The sequence below is a fragment of the Megalobrama amblycephala genome, linkage group LG7 (assembly GCF_018812025.1).
Source record: "Megalobrama amblycephala isolate DHTTF-2021 linkage group LG7, ASM1881202v1, whole genome shotgun sequence".
Lineage (NCBI taxonomy): Eukaryota > Metazoa > Chordata > Actinopteri > Cypriniformes > Xenocyprididae > Megalobrama > Megalobrama amblycephala.
The window spans coordinates 10,057,559-10,071,781 of record NC_063050.1 but is presented as its reverse complement, the minus strand read 5'-3'; the positions used below and the strand labels follow the sequence as shown (position 1 = coordinate 10,071,781).

The 14,223-nt window shown below is 41.4% G+C and overlaps 2 protein-coding genes across 4 annotated transcripts in view; both read right to left on the bottom strand.

Annotated features, from left to right (window-relative positions):
* Window positions 1–14,223, bottom strand: part of LOC125271244 (polymeric immunoglobulin receptor-like) — a 477,349-nt gene that overhangs the window by 238,304 nt on the left and 224,822 nt on the right. The window lies entirely within an intron of this gene.
* Window positions 3,105–3,857, bottom strand: LOC125273100 (the record flags this gene model as incomplete). The annotated part of the gene is made up of 2 exons (XM_048198369.1): window positions 3,105–3,376; window positions 3,473–3,857. Coding segments are annotated over 2 exons (642 nt in total), but the record flags the coding sequence as incomplete, so codon positions are not given.

Sequence of the window (14,223 nt, the reverse complement as noted above, 5' to 3'; positions counted from 1 at the left end):
GACTTCATGCTGACCGAGTTTGGTGGCGATCGGATTAATCGTCTAGGAGGAGTATATCAAATTCCAGAGCATGCGTTTTTCAAACAACCCTTAATAGCTGACTTCCTGTTGGCGTGGTGTTTAACTTAGAGCACGAAAGTTGTTCGGCCCGATGAGGTCTATATGTGTACTGAGTTTCATACTAATACGTGCAAGCGTGTTTAATATATGGACCAAATTTTCAGACTTTTTTCAAGGGGGCGCTGTCGAGCCCCCCTGCCACGCCCGGGTACCAGCCTCTCCGGCGTCCTAATGGCCGCGGATTCCAATGTGTGTGCCAATTTTCAAGAGTTTTTGAGCATGTTAAGGCCCCCAAAAAGCCCCGGAAGACGGAAAAAAAAAAAAAAAAAAAAAAAAAAAAAAAAATAATAATAATCCTTAGAAGAACAAGAGGGCCCTGCGCGAATTTTCGCTTGGGCCCTAATAATCCTTAGAAAAACAAGAGGGCCCTGCGCGAATTTTCGCTTGGGCCCTAATAATCCTTAGAAAAACAAGAGGGCCCTGCGCGAATTTTCGCTTGGGCCCTAATAATAATCCTTAGAAGAACAAGAGGGCCCTGCGCGAATTTTCGCTTGGGCCCTAATAATAATAATCCTTAGAAAAACAAGAGGGCCCTGCGCGAATTTTCGCTTGGGCCCTAATAATAATCCTTAGAAGAACAAGAGGGCCCTGCGCGCTTAATTCGCTTGGGCCCTAATAATCCTTAGAAGAACAAGAGGGCCCTTCGCCATTTCATTGGCTTGGGCCCTAACAATACAGAGATTCAAACAGACTCATTTAATAACTTGACTAAAAAAGACTAATACAACAACTAAAATTTAATAAAATAATCCTGCAGAGAGAAAAAAGGTCCAAACAGTCATGCTGACGGGACTTTAACATTTAAACACAAAGCAGACATTTTATAACACAGATCTGTGACTGCCGTTAACTGGACTTGAAGCTTGTGCTTCCTTTTTATACTGTAAAAACAAAAGTCATTCAACATTAAACAGAAGCATATATATATGCATTTCCAACAACCAGAATAAAACCCTCTGAAAGAACTGTGATATATTATAATTAATATTTTATAAAATAATGCAAATTCACAGCATCCCTTAATGGAGTGAAAAGTGTGTCCATCTTTGCTAAAGAAACCACTTCCTGTTTTTATCACACCTGAAGGCGGCTGAAGCACATATTGATTCGACTAAAAGAATATAAAGTGCATAAGCAAAAGAAAAGCACAAGCTGAAGAGCTTCTTATGTTAGTTTCTCTTTATCACACTGATCACATATGATGGTCAACATATATAATGAAAACAGAATCGGAGCAAGAATTGATGCCTGGGGTACAATGCATGCAAGAGGACACGAAGAAGAAATATACTGCCCAATGAGAACATTGAAATTTTGAATTTATTGAATTTAATAAAAAAGAACAAAACCATTTTAAAACAAATAGTATTCCTTACTATAAAAACACTAGTATGTTTACTTGATTATAACCAAAATGTTGACTTTACTACACATATTTAATTGTTGCTGAAATATTAGAACAGATAAAATCCCATAAATAATGTAATTTGAGTAAAAATACAAAAAATGTTCATGACATTCACTCTTTTCCCAAAGTCGTCTGTAATTTTTAATTGTCAATACCACTGAATAGTTTGAGAGAACATCACATAAGCTGACTTTAAAAATTGATGTAGATTTTCCTAAAAAGTTGTGATGATAGATCGTTGTGAAGTTGTACAATGATGTTCCGAACATTTTGGGTATTTGTAACAATATGCTCCAGCTGACAGTGCTCGAGTCACACACATACTTCAACATTCAGCAGGCAAAACACAAAACTGGTAACAATTACATTTTATTTAAAGTAAATTAAGTACTCTCTACAGTTCTTTTTTTAGTTACTAGAACTCTTGTGTAAGTGAACTATACTAAGAAAGCTTTTGTCAGTACAACATACTATTCCTCTTTCACTTTACTTGTGGAAAATGTGGAAACTGATTGCACAGTTTTCTAAGTCTCCATAGCTTAAAATGGCAGATTAAAACCATGTTGAGAATAAGTATTTAAGATGTTTGCAGAACACAATAAAACACTGTTAGTTAAATGGAATCCCTCCAGTAATCTTACTGATAAATCTTAAGTAAGATTAGTAAATATTCTAGAGTATGTTAACTAGAATTGACATTATACTAACTTGATATTTATGACTTCATTTACTTGGGAAGAGTTTGCTTTCTTTACCTTTTAACTTAAGTTTTCTCCTCAAGTTTGCTTTGCAAAAATAAGGTAATCGGTTTCCAAATATTTAGAATGTTCTTATAACAAAATTCTGTTAGCTGAGATCTTACTTTCATTTTCTCTACACATGTCAGGTTCTGCAGAGTATAACCATGTAGAGATATGAGATTAAAATACATGAGCATGGTTCATATAATGCAACAAACATAATGCAATACAGCATGACCTTCAAGATTATTTATCAGTTTCCTGGTGTCGCGTGAGATCTTTTAAATGAGGAATGAGCACATCAAAAACAAGTAAATGAAATTTCATACCTGCATTCATCATATCACACACAAAATAATACATATCTAAAGAGACTGAGACCTTCTTCAGAGAGTGATGAACACGAGTCCAATGATGATCAGCAGCAGAACCACAGACACACTGACCACCAGAGAAGAGCCTGAAAACACCAGAGACTCACAATCTGAACCACACAGAAATGAGTGTGTTTGTGTTTCAGAGAGAGTTTGTACCTGTTACAGGAAACACAGATGAGATCGCTGGAGATTCAACTGATGATGGTGTTGTTTGCTCTGAAACACATGGGTGTTTTTTTACTCGCAAACATTTCTTAAAGACACTAATGTTTTTCATTACTAAACCATCTGACATGTTTCACACACACAAACCTCAAACTGTTGACTGTATTTGAGCTACTTGAGACTCTCAGGAGGTTTTTCTTAAAGTATTACAGATGCTGGTTTGTTTCATCATTTCTCACCTGTAACATGGATCAGGACTCGTGTGATGAAGCTCTTGTGTCCTTGATCAGACTGAACTCCACACCAGTATTATGAATGTTGTTCAGTCACATGACTGATGCTTCCCGTCAGGAGCTGCTCTTCTCTGTCATCATACAGCTGGATCTTTCCCTCAGGACTCCATCTTCTGCTCTCCTTCACAGACGTCTCTTCAGCACAGAGATCAGCTCCAGATCTCCAGCAGAGAAACTTCACATCACTAATGTGGGATTGTGGGTATTTGCAGCTGATGTTCACAGATCCTCCTGCAGCAGCTGATAGACTGATGCTCTTCACACAACAAGCATCTGATTCAGATCCAAATCAAGTGCAGCAATGTTACAATGACCAGATATATTCATGGATTCTGTCAAATAATGCAGAAATGAATGAAAGCGTCTCACCGTCTCTGATGATCAGATTAAACTCAGAGAAGAAACTGTATTCTTCAGAAACTTTGACTGTAATCTGATATTCTCCAGAGTCGTTCTCATTCAGATCTCTGATAAACACACGTAAGAGACCTGCAGATCTGTCATCCTGAACGGAGAATCGTCTGTCCTGTTTCCATCCTGCTGCTCTGTTAGTGATTATTACAGTAAAACACTGAACTCGAGTTTTACAGAAATATTTCACATGGTTCTTGTGTTTCATCTCATATTTGTAGTTTATAATTGTAACGGAGATATTTTTCACTGAGGGACTTTTATTTTGATGGGTTGCTCTGTCTCCGGTATGTCCGCGGGAGATGCAAAGACGTCTGGGAAGGAGAAGAAAAAAAAACCGTAATGATCAGACACGCATGCAGACACGCCATGATTGCCGTATGAGGAGGTGTCGATTTTTCCGCCTGTTTTAAAAAAAGTAAGACAGTGTTATACATTCAGTTTACGTTTTGTGCACACTGAAATTACCCTGTGAAGTCGGAGACGTTGTTGTGAAGCCGGAGACGTCGTTATAGCAGAAGTTTGGTCAAGTGCGTCATCGGATGAAGAGCGGTGTTGGAGACTGGCCGAGAGCACGAGAGAGAGTTGCTGGAGCCGTGAGTTTCAAGAACACTGTTGTTTTATTGCATCGTTCGACTGGGCATTTTGAGATTTCTGCTGTTTTTTCGAGTCACTCATGAACTGTCTTACAGAGCGAGAGACACTGATTTCTTCCTGCGAGTTACTTAAGTGCACTTGTTAGTGCGCGAGAATGCGTTTTTGAATTGCACTTAATTTCTACGAAGTGATTTCTTTTTGAGCATTTTTTCCTTTTCCTTGAGTCTGAATCTACAAGTCACTCATGAACTGTCTTACAGAGCGAGAGACATTGATTTATTCCTTCGAGTCCCTTAAGTGCACTTGTTAGTGTGCGAGTGTTTCTGAACTGAGTGATTCTTACAGAGTGATTTATTTTTTTTTCCCTTTTTATTTTCTAAGTATTTTTGCAATTTTGGAGAGACTGAGATCATTACGATCAAGTTTTACTTCTGAAACCCCCGAGAAGCACTATAAGCCAGACACTGTTTAGTGAGTCGCGTGCACCCCGTGGCTGAGCGCTATTTTGTTCCAGAGAGTTGGAGTTTTTTTTGGGCCGTGCTGAAATTTTTTTTGTTTATTACCCTGCCATCCTTAAGACATCTCCCTGTTCTATCTCACTGGTCTCATTGTTGCAAGTCGTCTCATCTCATCTCAAGTCATCTCATCTCATCTCATCTCAAGTCGTCTCATCTCATCTCAAGTCATCTCATCTCATCTCATCTCAAGTCATCTCTTCTCATCTCAAGTCTTCGTCGCTACAGACTGGTACAAGAGTTCGTTACACACACACACACACTTTACTGATTCTGATTGAACCGAACTGAGTGTTAAAATGAACTGAGAGTGTCAATTTGAACCGTGTCCATGTGAGCTGAATCAAAAGGAAATTGATTCATTAACTGATTCATAAGAGTCATTGGAGTGAAGTCCATAGTGTTTGCTATGTGAAATGAGTTAAGTGAAACGAGTTGTTTGAAACAAGTTATTTGAAAAGTTATCAAGTTAAAGCTTGAAGAGTTTGTCCAGACCTGTCCAGTGTTTGATAAGCAGCTTGGAAACTGGTATTGAAAATAATTCTTTGAAATTTATATTTGAAGTGTTTTACGGGTTGAGATTGTTAACCTTTTGGAAGGATTACCAATATTGAAAAGAAATTCCAAAACTCTTTTTGTTTTTTTTATTCTCATTTTATTTCATTCTATTGAAATAAGACACAAAGACAAAAATACAGTTTATTAAATTAAAGAAAAGAGGAATAAATTGAATATTGTTAAACAATACAGTTGAAGGTTATTTCATATTTTTTTTACTTACCTTGGTGTAGGGGCGTCTCACTTAGACTGTTAGGTTTAGGAGGGTGGGAACGTGAATTTGAGTTGTCACTTTATATCACGTATCTATACTTCAGGAAGCCACCGCGTTGACACTTACTGACCTGAAGCCCACACTATCTGATCTTATAATATAATAGTCTAAGATAAAACATATACACCTATCGTGCATAATTGAGACTCAAAGCACCAGAGTGAGGACTAAGATCCTTCCACTCTCAAGTCATCCAGGGTAACACTTACATTTCCCCTACGGAGCGAGACTTAGCGTTTCGTTACATTTGGCGTCACGAACAGGATAGGATTAGTGTGTTTAACTTTTTTTTTGCATGTTTCACGAGTCCCAGGCCTACAAGCTGAAGAATGGCCGAGCTTGAGGAAATGAAAAAGGAGATGGCGGAGATACAGAGGCGCTTTGCAGAGCAGGCGGGAGCACTTGAGCAAGCAAGAACCGAACAAAGAGAAGCCCTGTCACTAGCTAGAGCTGTCATTGAGCGTCAAGCTGCCGTACAATCGACCCCAGCTGCTATTTATATACCCAGGGACAGAAAACTTCCAGAGTTCAGCGGCCGCTCAACAAATACAAAATTAAGCATTGAAGAATGGGTTGCATCAATGAAATCTGCCTTCCAGGTGATGAGAGTACCTCCAGAAGATCGAGTAGAGTTGACGAAACAGCATCTTAAAGATGAAGCCAAAGCGACAGTGAGGTTCATGCTGGGAGATGGTGAAAGGTCTGCTGATGACATCTTCAAAGTCCTACTAGACACATATGGAGATAAAGTGCCAATCGGAACCAGACTGAAAGATTTCTATGAGCGTAAGCAAATGCAAGGAGAGACGATACGTTCATACGCGTATGATTTGCAAGAGAGACTCAGCCGAGTCCAGCGCAGGGAGCCAAGCCGTGTTCCAGATGCCGAAAGTGTGTTAAAAGAGCAGCTGGTCCTGGGCCTTCGAGATGATTTCCTGAGGCGTGAAATGAAAAGACGAGTTAAAGAGGACATGAGTTTAACTTTTGTTCAGGTAATGCAAGCAGCAATCACGTGGGCTGAAGAAGAAGAGACGCAAACATCAAATAATCCAAAACCCAGCCCCCGTGTCAGAGTAGTTAATGCTGATGCAGAACAAACTTCCTCTACTTTAACTCTGGAAAAACTGCATGAAGCCATACAAAAGATTGCTGCCCGCCAAGAAGAACTTTACCAGGCCGTACATGGTAACAGCGGAGTACGACTTCAACAGAGCCGTCCAAAAAGACAACCCCTGAAAGACGGCGATGGCCGATACATCTGTTATTCGTGTGGCGAACCTGGGCATACTAGCAGGCGCTGCTCACAGGGTACTGAGGCAGCTAGGGTGTCTGATCAGTCTCGACGTTCTACAGGGATGGCTGAAACTAACATGGGGAACGTTCCAACCAGCACAACACAAGCCAGCTCTGGGCCATCTGTGATAAGGAGTCATATAGCTGAATGGACAGACGAAGCGACAGAGACATTAAAAAACGGTGCATTTGGAGATTGTTTGACTATTGAAGTTAGAATAGCTGGTGTCAAGACAAACTGCTTGCTGGATACAGGCTCAGAAGTGTCCACTATTACAGAGTCACACTTTAGGAAGCACTTTGGAGAACAAGAGCTGAAATTGTCATCTGCTCACTGGGTCAAACTCACTGCAGCTAATGGGCTTGACATTCCGGTCCTTGGATGTTTACAAGCTGACGTGGAGTGCATGGGGAAGGTTCTCCCAGGGAAGTGCATCTTTGTGCTGACAGACACCAGCCCAGAAGCAGAGGAGATAAGAGGACTTTCGGGAATCATTGGAATGAATATTATCAGTGAGTTTAAGTCGTTGTTTGTCACAGGAGAGAGTGTAAAGACAGCCAACAAGTACAGACAACCCACAGAAGCAAAGATAAGAAGGGTGCTGGCAAGTGTCGAGAGAACTGAATCCCTGGGTCCTGACGGCAAGATCGGGTTCGTCAAAGTTGGTGGTAAGCAAACCATCACCATCCCTCCTTTAAGTGAGAAAGTGTTTGAAGGCCGTTGCAGAGTGCCACCTAAAGTGAAGTGCCAAGTATTAGTTGAGCCCACCAGTGGTGCGAGTCTACCCAAGGGACTCCTAGTGGCCAATGTGTTAACAAAAACTGAAGGTGGTAAAGTTCCTGTACGTGTAATGAATTCGAGTGAGCGGACCATCAGACTGAACCCAAGATGCAGAGTGGCAGTGGTGTCTAAGCCACAGGAGGTATTAACTGAAAACACACTGGAGTTTGAAGAAGAGGAAGGGACGCTTCATGTTAGAAGAGTGGCACATGTTCAAACAGTTGAAGTCTCTGACAAACCTCAGGTTCAGGCGAATTACGATAAGCTCACCCCCTTACAACGAGAAGAACTAGACCAGCTGTTGGCAAAGTACAGAGATGTATTCTCCAAAAGTGACAGTGACTATGGGTACACACAGGCAGTGACACATGACATTCACACTGGTGACGCTCCACCAATAAAACAGAGGCACCGTCGAGTACCACCACATGTTTTTCAAGAATTCAAAAAACATGTGCAGGACCTTGTGTCGCAAGGCATTCTTAGGGAGAGTGCGAGTCCCTGGGCATCTCCAGCAGTGATAGTTGTGAAGAAAGACGGCAGTGTGCGCTTCTGTTGTGATTACAGAAGATTAAATCAAGTCACATGCAAAGATGCGTATCCGCTTCCCAGAGTGGAGGAATCTCTGGACGCACTGGGGAATGCTCAGTTGTTCTCCACCTTAGATCTGACGGCCGGCTATTTCCAGGTAGCTATGAGCGAGCGTGATCGTGAAAAGACAGCAGTCACTACCCCGTTTGGATTATTCGAGTGGACGCGGATGCCGTTCGGGCTGTGCAATGCACCAGCCACCTTCCAGCGCCTTATGGGGGTAGTGCTCGGGGATTTGGCTTTTGATGTCCTCCTGATATATCTGGATGATATTATCGTGTTTTCCAAAGACTTCAAGAGTCACTGTGAACGACTAGAGCTTGTCTTTGATCGACTGAGACGCCATGGCCTAAAGTTGAAACCAAGCAAATGCTTTCTCTTCAAATCCGAGGTGAAATTCTTGGGTCACGTGATCTCCTCTGAAGGAATCAAAGTCGACAGTGAAAAAGTTAGTGCTTTGGATACTTGGCCTCCTCCTAAGAGTGTAAAGGAAGTGAGACAACTGATCGGATTCATGAGTTATTACCGACGATTTGTTCCAAAGTTTGCTCAAATAGCAAAACCATTGCATGCATTAATGGGCAACAAAGACAGAAGGAAAGCCTCTGAATCGTTCATGTGGAGCAACGAATGCCAGACCGCATTTGATGAATTAAAACAATGCCTCATGTCACCACCTGTCCTCTCTTACCCTGACTTCAGCCTTCCGTTTATTCTTACAACTGATGGGAGTCACCAGGGCCTTGGAGCTGTGTTGAGCCAAAAGCAAGGGGGAGCAGAGCGCGTCATCGCATTTGCTAGCAGAGGCCTGAGAGGGTCAGAGAAAAATGACAAGTACTACAGTGCATTCAAATTGGAGCTGTTGGCCCTCAAGTGGGCAGCAACAGAAAAGTTCAAAGAGTATCTGATGTTCTCCAAGTTCACCGTAATCACTGACCATAATCCACTGCGTTATCTGGAGACCGCTAACCTTGGAGCAGTCGAGCAACGCTGGGTGGCTCAGTTGGCGGAGCTTAATTTCGAGGTTCTGTATAAGCCTGGAAGGCTGAATACCAATGCTGATGCTCTGTCGAGAATTTCCTCCAGAGAAGTCCCTGAACGGGAAGACACAGAGAAGGATTTCATCCGACTTAATTCTGAAGAAGTGCGTGCATGTCTATGGCCAATGCGAGAGTTCAAACAGGGAGAAACTGACGTTCAAGTGGCTGTACAAGCATCCATCAAGAAAGTGCTGAATGGTTACAGCTGGGATGAAATTAGAGAGCTGCAAAAACGTGATTCCTTGATGGGTCCCATATACAATGGCGTGTCCAAAAACAGAAGGCCAAGCCGGTCTGAACAACAGAGCATGTCCCCAGAGTTGAAAAAGCTTTTCAGGGAGTTTGAACGTCTTCAGCTGCATCATGGGGTGGTGTTTAGATGTATTCTTGACCCAAGGGATGGAGAGAAAGTTAGGCAGTTAGTTGTTCCAGCCCCCTTACGCCGTTCAGTTTATGACAGCCAACATGAGCATGGAGGTCATTTTGGAGAGAGGAGTACTCTGACACTGATCAGAAGGAACTACTATTGGCCTAGTATGTCTAAAGACGTCCAAGGATGGATAGAACAGTGTAAAAGATGTACCCTTGCGAAGGATGTATTTCCAAGGATCAGAGCTCCGATGACATGTAGCAATGTCACGGCTCCTCTAGAAGTTCTGGCAATGGACTACACCCAGCTGGAAATGTCCTCAGGAGGATATGAAAATGTACTTGTACTGACTGACATGTTCACTCGATTTACAGTTGCTGTCCCAACCAAGAACCAAACAGCGAGTACCACTGCAAAGGCCCTCATCAAACATTGGTTTGTCTACTATGGCTGCCCAGCGCGTCTGCATTCGGACCAGGGAAGGTGTTTCGAAGCGCAAGTAATCAAAGAACTCTGTAAAGTGTATGGTATCGGGAAAAGTCGTACCAGTCCCTACCACCCTCAGGGAAACTCTCAATGTGAGAGGTTTAACCGCACAATGCACGATATGCTGAGAACATTGACGCCTGAGCAGAAGAAAGACTGGAAAACTCACTTGCCAGAGCTAGTGATGGCATACAACAATCACATTCACTCATCCACTGGCTATTCTCCTTTTTACTTGATGTTTGGGAGGGATGCCCGCCTTCCATTAGATGTCTTGGGTGGAAAGGATTTAGAGGAGAGTGATGCAGAAAACCTGGACGACTGGGTGAAGAATCATCATAGCCGACTAAAGACCGCTGTTGAAGTTGCAAATACAGCCACACAAGAAGCCTCTAAGAGACGAAAGAGAGTGTATGACCGCAAGTCCTCTGGAGCGCTTGTAAGGCCTGGTGACCGTGTGTTGTTATGCAATCACAAACATAGGGGCAGAAATAAGATTCAAGACAAGTGGGAACACACACCCTACATTGTAGTCAAACAGAATCATTCAGACACACCGGTATTCACTGTCAAACCCGAGAAGGGGGGTCCATCCAGAGTAGTACACAGAGATCAGCTCCGTCACTGCACTTTTCCTTTATCGTCATCTAGTACGCCACGTCCAGTCAGATGCAGACCCGAAAATCGGTCAGATTCTGAAACAGAATTCCCAGATCTTGTGTGTTTTCCAACCACTGCACATAGACAGAATAAAGAAAAAGAGGTGGTACAGACAGAAACAAATGATGTAGAACAAATAGAGAGTGTAATGCAAGAACAGGAGAATGTAATACAAGATGTAATCCCAGAAATAGAGTTAGGGGTACAAGAGGTTTCAGATGATGCTGACATTTCCGATGTTGAATGTGAAAGTGTTTCAGAGCTCAGACGCTCGCAAAGACAAAACCGTGGTAAATTACCTGTAAGGTATCAAAATGATTATCTTATGAAATGAGAATTGACTGAGGTTGTGATGAAGTATGTATGAACTTGTGTGAGTTTGAAAATGTGTATTTTGTATGAAGTTGCACTTTTAAATTGTGTTGTTTATGTTCCAGAGAGACTTGCCGGAGATGTCGATGGTATGGCAGGGTTTAGCAGGGGGGAATGTAACGGAGATATTTTTCACTGAGGGACTTTTATTTTGATGGGTTGCTCTGTCTCCGGTATGTCCGCGGGAGATGCAAAGACGTCTGGGAAGGAGAAGAAAAAAAAACCGTAATGATCAGACACGCATGCAGACACGCCATGATTGCCGTATGAGGAGGTGTCGATTTTTCCGCCTGTTTTAAAAAAAGTAAGACAGTGTTATACATTCAGTTTACGTTTTGTGCACACTGAAATTACCCTGTGAAGTCGGAGACGTTGTTGTGAAGCCGGAGACGTCGTTATAGCAGAAGTTTGGTCAAGTGCGTCATCGGATGAAGAGCGGTGTTGGAGACTGGCCGAGAGCACGAGAGAGAGTTGCTGGAGCCGTGAGTTTCAAGAACACTGTTGTTTTATTGCATCGTTCGACTGGGCATTTTGAGATTTCTGCTGTTTTTTCGAGTCACTCATGAACTGTCTTACAGAGCGAGAGACACTGATTTCTTCCTGCGAGTTACTTAAGTGCACTTGTTAGTGCGCGAGAATGCGTTTTTGAATTGCACTTAATTTCTACGGAGTGATTTCTTTTTGAGCATTTTTTCCTTTTCCTTGAGTCTGAATCTACAAGTCACTCATGAACTGTCTTACAGAGCGAGAGACATTGATTTATTCCTACGAGTCCCTTAAGTGCACTTGTTAGTGTGCGAGTGTTTCTGAACTGAGTGATTCTTACAGAGTGATTTATTTTTTTTTCCCTTTTTATTTTCTAAGTATTTTTGCAATTTTGGAGAGACTGAGATCATTACGATCAAGTTTTACTTCTGAAACCCCCGAGAAGCACTATAAGCCAGACGCTGTTTAGTGAGTCGCGTGCACCCCGTGGCTGAGCGCTATTTTGTTCCAGAGAGTTGGAGTTTTTTTTGGGCCGTGCTGAAATTTTTTTTGTTTATTACCCTGCCATCCTTAAGACATCTCCCTGTTCTATCTCACTGGTCTCATTGTTGCAAGTCGTCTCATCTCATCTCAAGTCATCTCATCTCATCTCATCTCAAGTCGTCTCATCTCATCTCAAGTCATCTCATCTCATCTCATCTCAAGTCATCTCTTCTCATCTCAAGTCATCTCTTCTCATCTCAAGTCTTCGTCGCTACAGACTGGTACAAGAGTTCGTTACACACACACACACACTTTACTGATTCTGATTGAACCGAACTGAGTGTTAAAATGAACTGAGAGTGTCAATTTGAACCGTGTCCATGTGAGCTGAATCAAAAGGAAATTGATTCATTAACTGATTCATAAGAGTCATTGGAGTGAAGTCCATAGTGTTTGCTATGTGAAATGAGTTAAGTGAAACGAGTTGTTTGAAACAAGTTATTTGAAAAGTTATCAAGTTAAAGCTTGAAGAGTTTGTCCAGACCTGTCCAGTGTTTGATAAGCAGCTTGGAAACTGGTATTGAAAATAATTCTTTGAAATTTATATTTGAAGTGTTTTACGGGTTGAGATTGTTAACCTTTTGGAAGGATTACCAATATTGAAAAGAAATTCCAAAACTCTTTTTGTTTTTTTTATTCTCATTTTATTTCATTCTATTGAAATAAGACACAAAGACAAAAATACAGTTTATTAAATTAAAGAAAAGAGGAATAAATTGAATATTGTTAAACAATACAGTTGAAGGTTATTTCATATTTTTTTTACTTACCTTGGTGTAGGGGCGTCTCACTTAGACTGTTAGGTTTAGGAGGGTGGGAACGTGAATTTGAGTTGTCACTTTATATCACGTATCTATACTTCAGGAAGCCACCGCGTTGACACTTACTGACCTGAAGCCCACACTATCTGATCTTATAATATAATAGTCTAAGATAAAACATATACACCTATCGTGCATAATTGAGACTCAAAGCACCAGAGTGAGGACTAAGATCCTTCCACTCTCAAGTCATCCAGGGTAACACTTACATTTCCCCTACGGAGCGAGACTTAGCGTTTCGTTACATAATGACGATTCCTCCTGAATATCCTCTCACACTCCTGATTTGTTGTTGATCTGTTGAACACAAACTCAGATCATTTGTCATTTTGTTCTCAATATAAACACATATCTGCTCACTTTACTGCAACATTTATGAATGAAGATTATGAGTGTAAATCTTACATCAGATAAAAACGTTACTGATGGAGTCTGTTATGAGTTTCACGTGTGAACGGCAGTAATTACAGTCAGTGTTGAGTATCGTGATGTTGTGGAGATCATCATGGGTTTGAGGCTCTCAGTTACTCACCTCTTATAACATTCAGATTCACTTCAGTGTAGAAATCATCAGCTAAAGAGATATCAACTCCACACTGGTACATCCCAGAATCCAGTTCTCTCAGATCTCTGATGGTCACAGTGAAGACTGCTGATATCGTGTCGTCATACAGAGAGAATCTTCCAGAATGAACCCATTTATATTTCTCATTAGTCTTGATTTGGTCTTTGCACTCTGACCACTGTCCTTTACAAAAATACTTTGTATTTGCTGCATATCCTCTATCATAATTGCATTTGATCGTGACTCCTCCTCCTGAATATCCCGTCACACTGATGGAGCTCATGACTCCTACAACAAACCAGCATCAAACACACTTTAATATATTTATGAGACTACACAGAAATGAACTTTCTTCAGCAGTCACTAGAACATCATGAAGTGAAGTGAAAGACTCTCCTCATCAAATCTGTGCTGTTTTTAGTGATTTACTCTGAGTTCAGATTCTTACCAGGAATCATCAGCAGAGTGAAAGTCAAGATGATCTTCATTCTTCTCTCTTATTAAATGATCCTCTCTGTTGTCAGTAGATTCAGTTCTTCTGAAGCTCTCGATGTGTGTTCAGATGAGTTTTGAGTGTTTCTTTCCTGGTTACGTTTAACATGAAGTGCTGAATGCGACGGAGACACTGATGGACACAAACAGCAGTGGTTCACATGGTCACCTTATAAATGCATGTATTTCTTTGATTAATTATTATACCAGTGAGAATATCAATTACACTTTAAGATTTGACTTTTAATAACCCAGCTAACAGAAT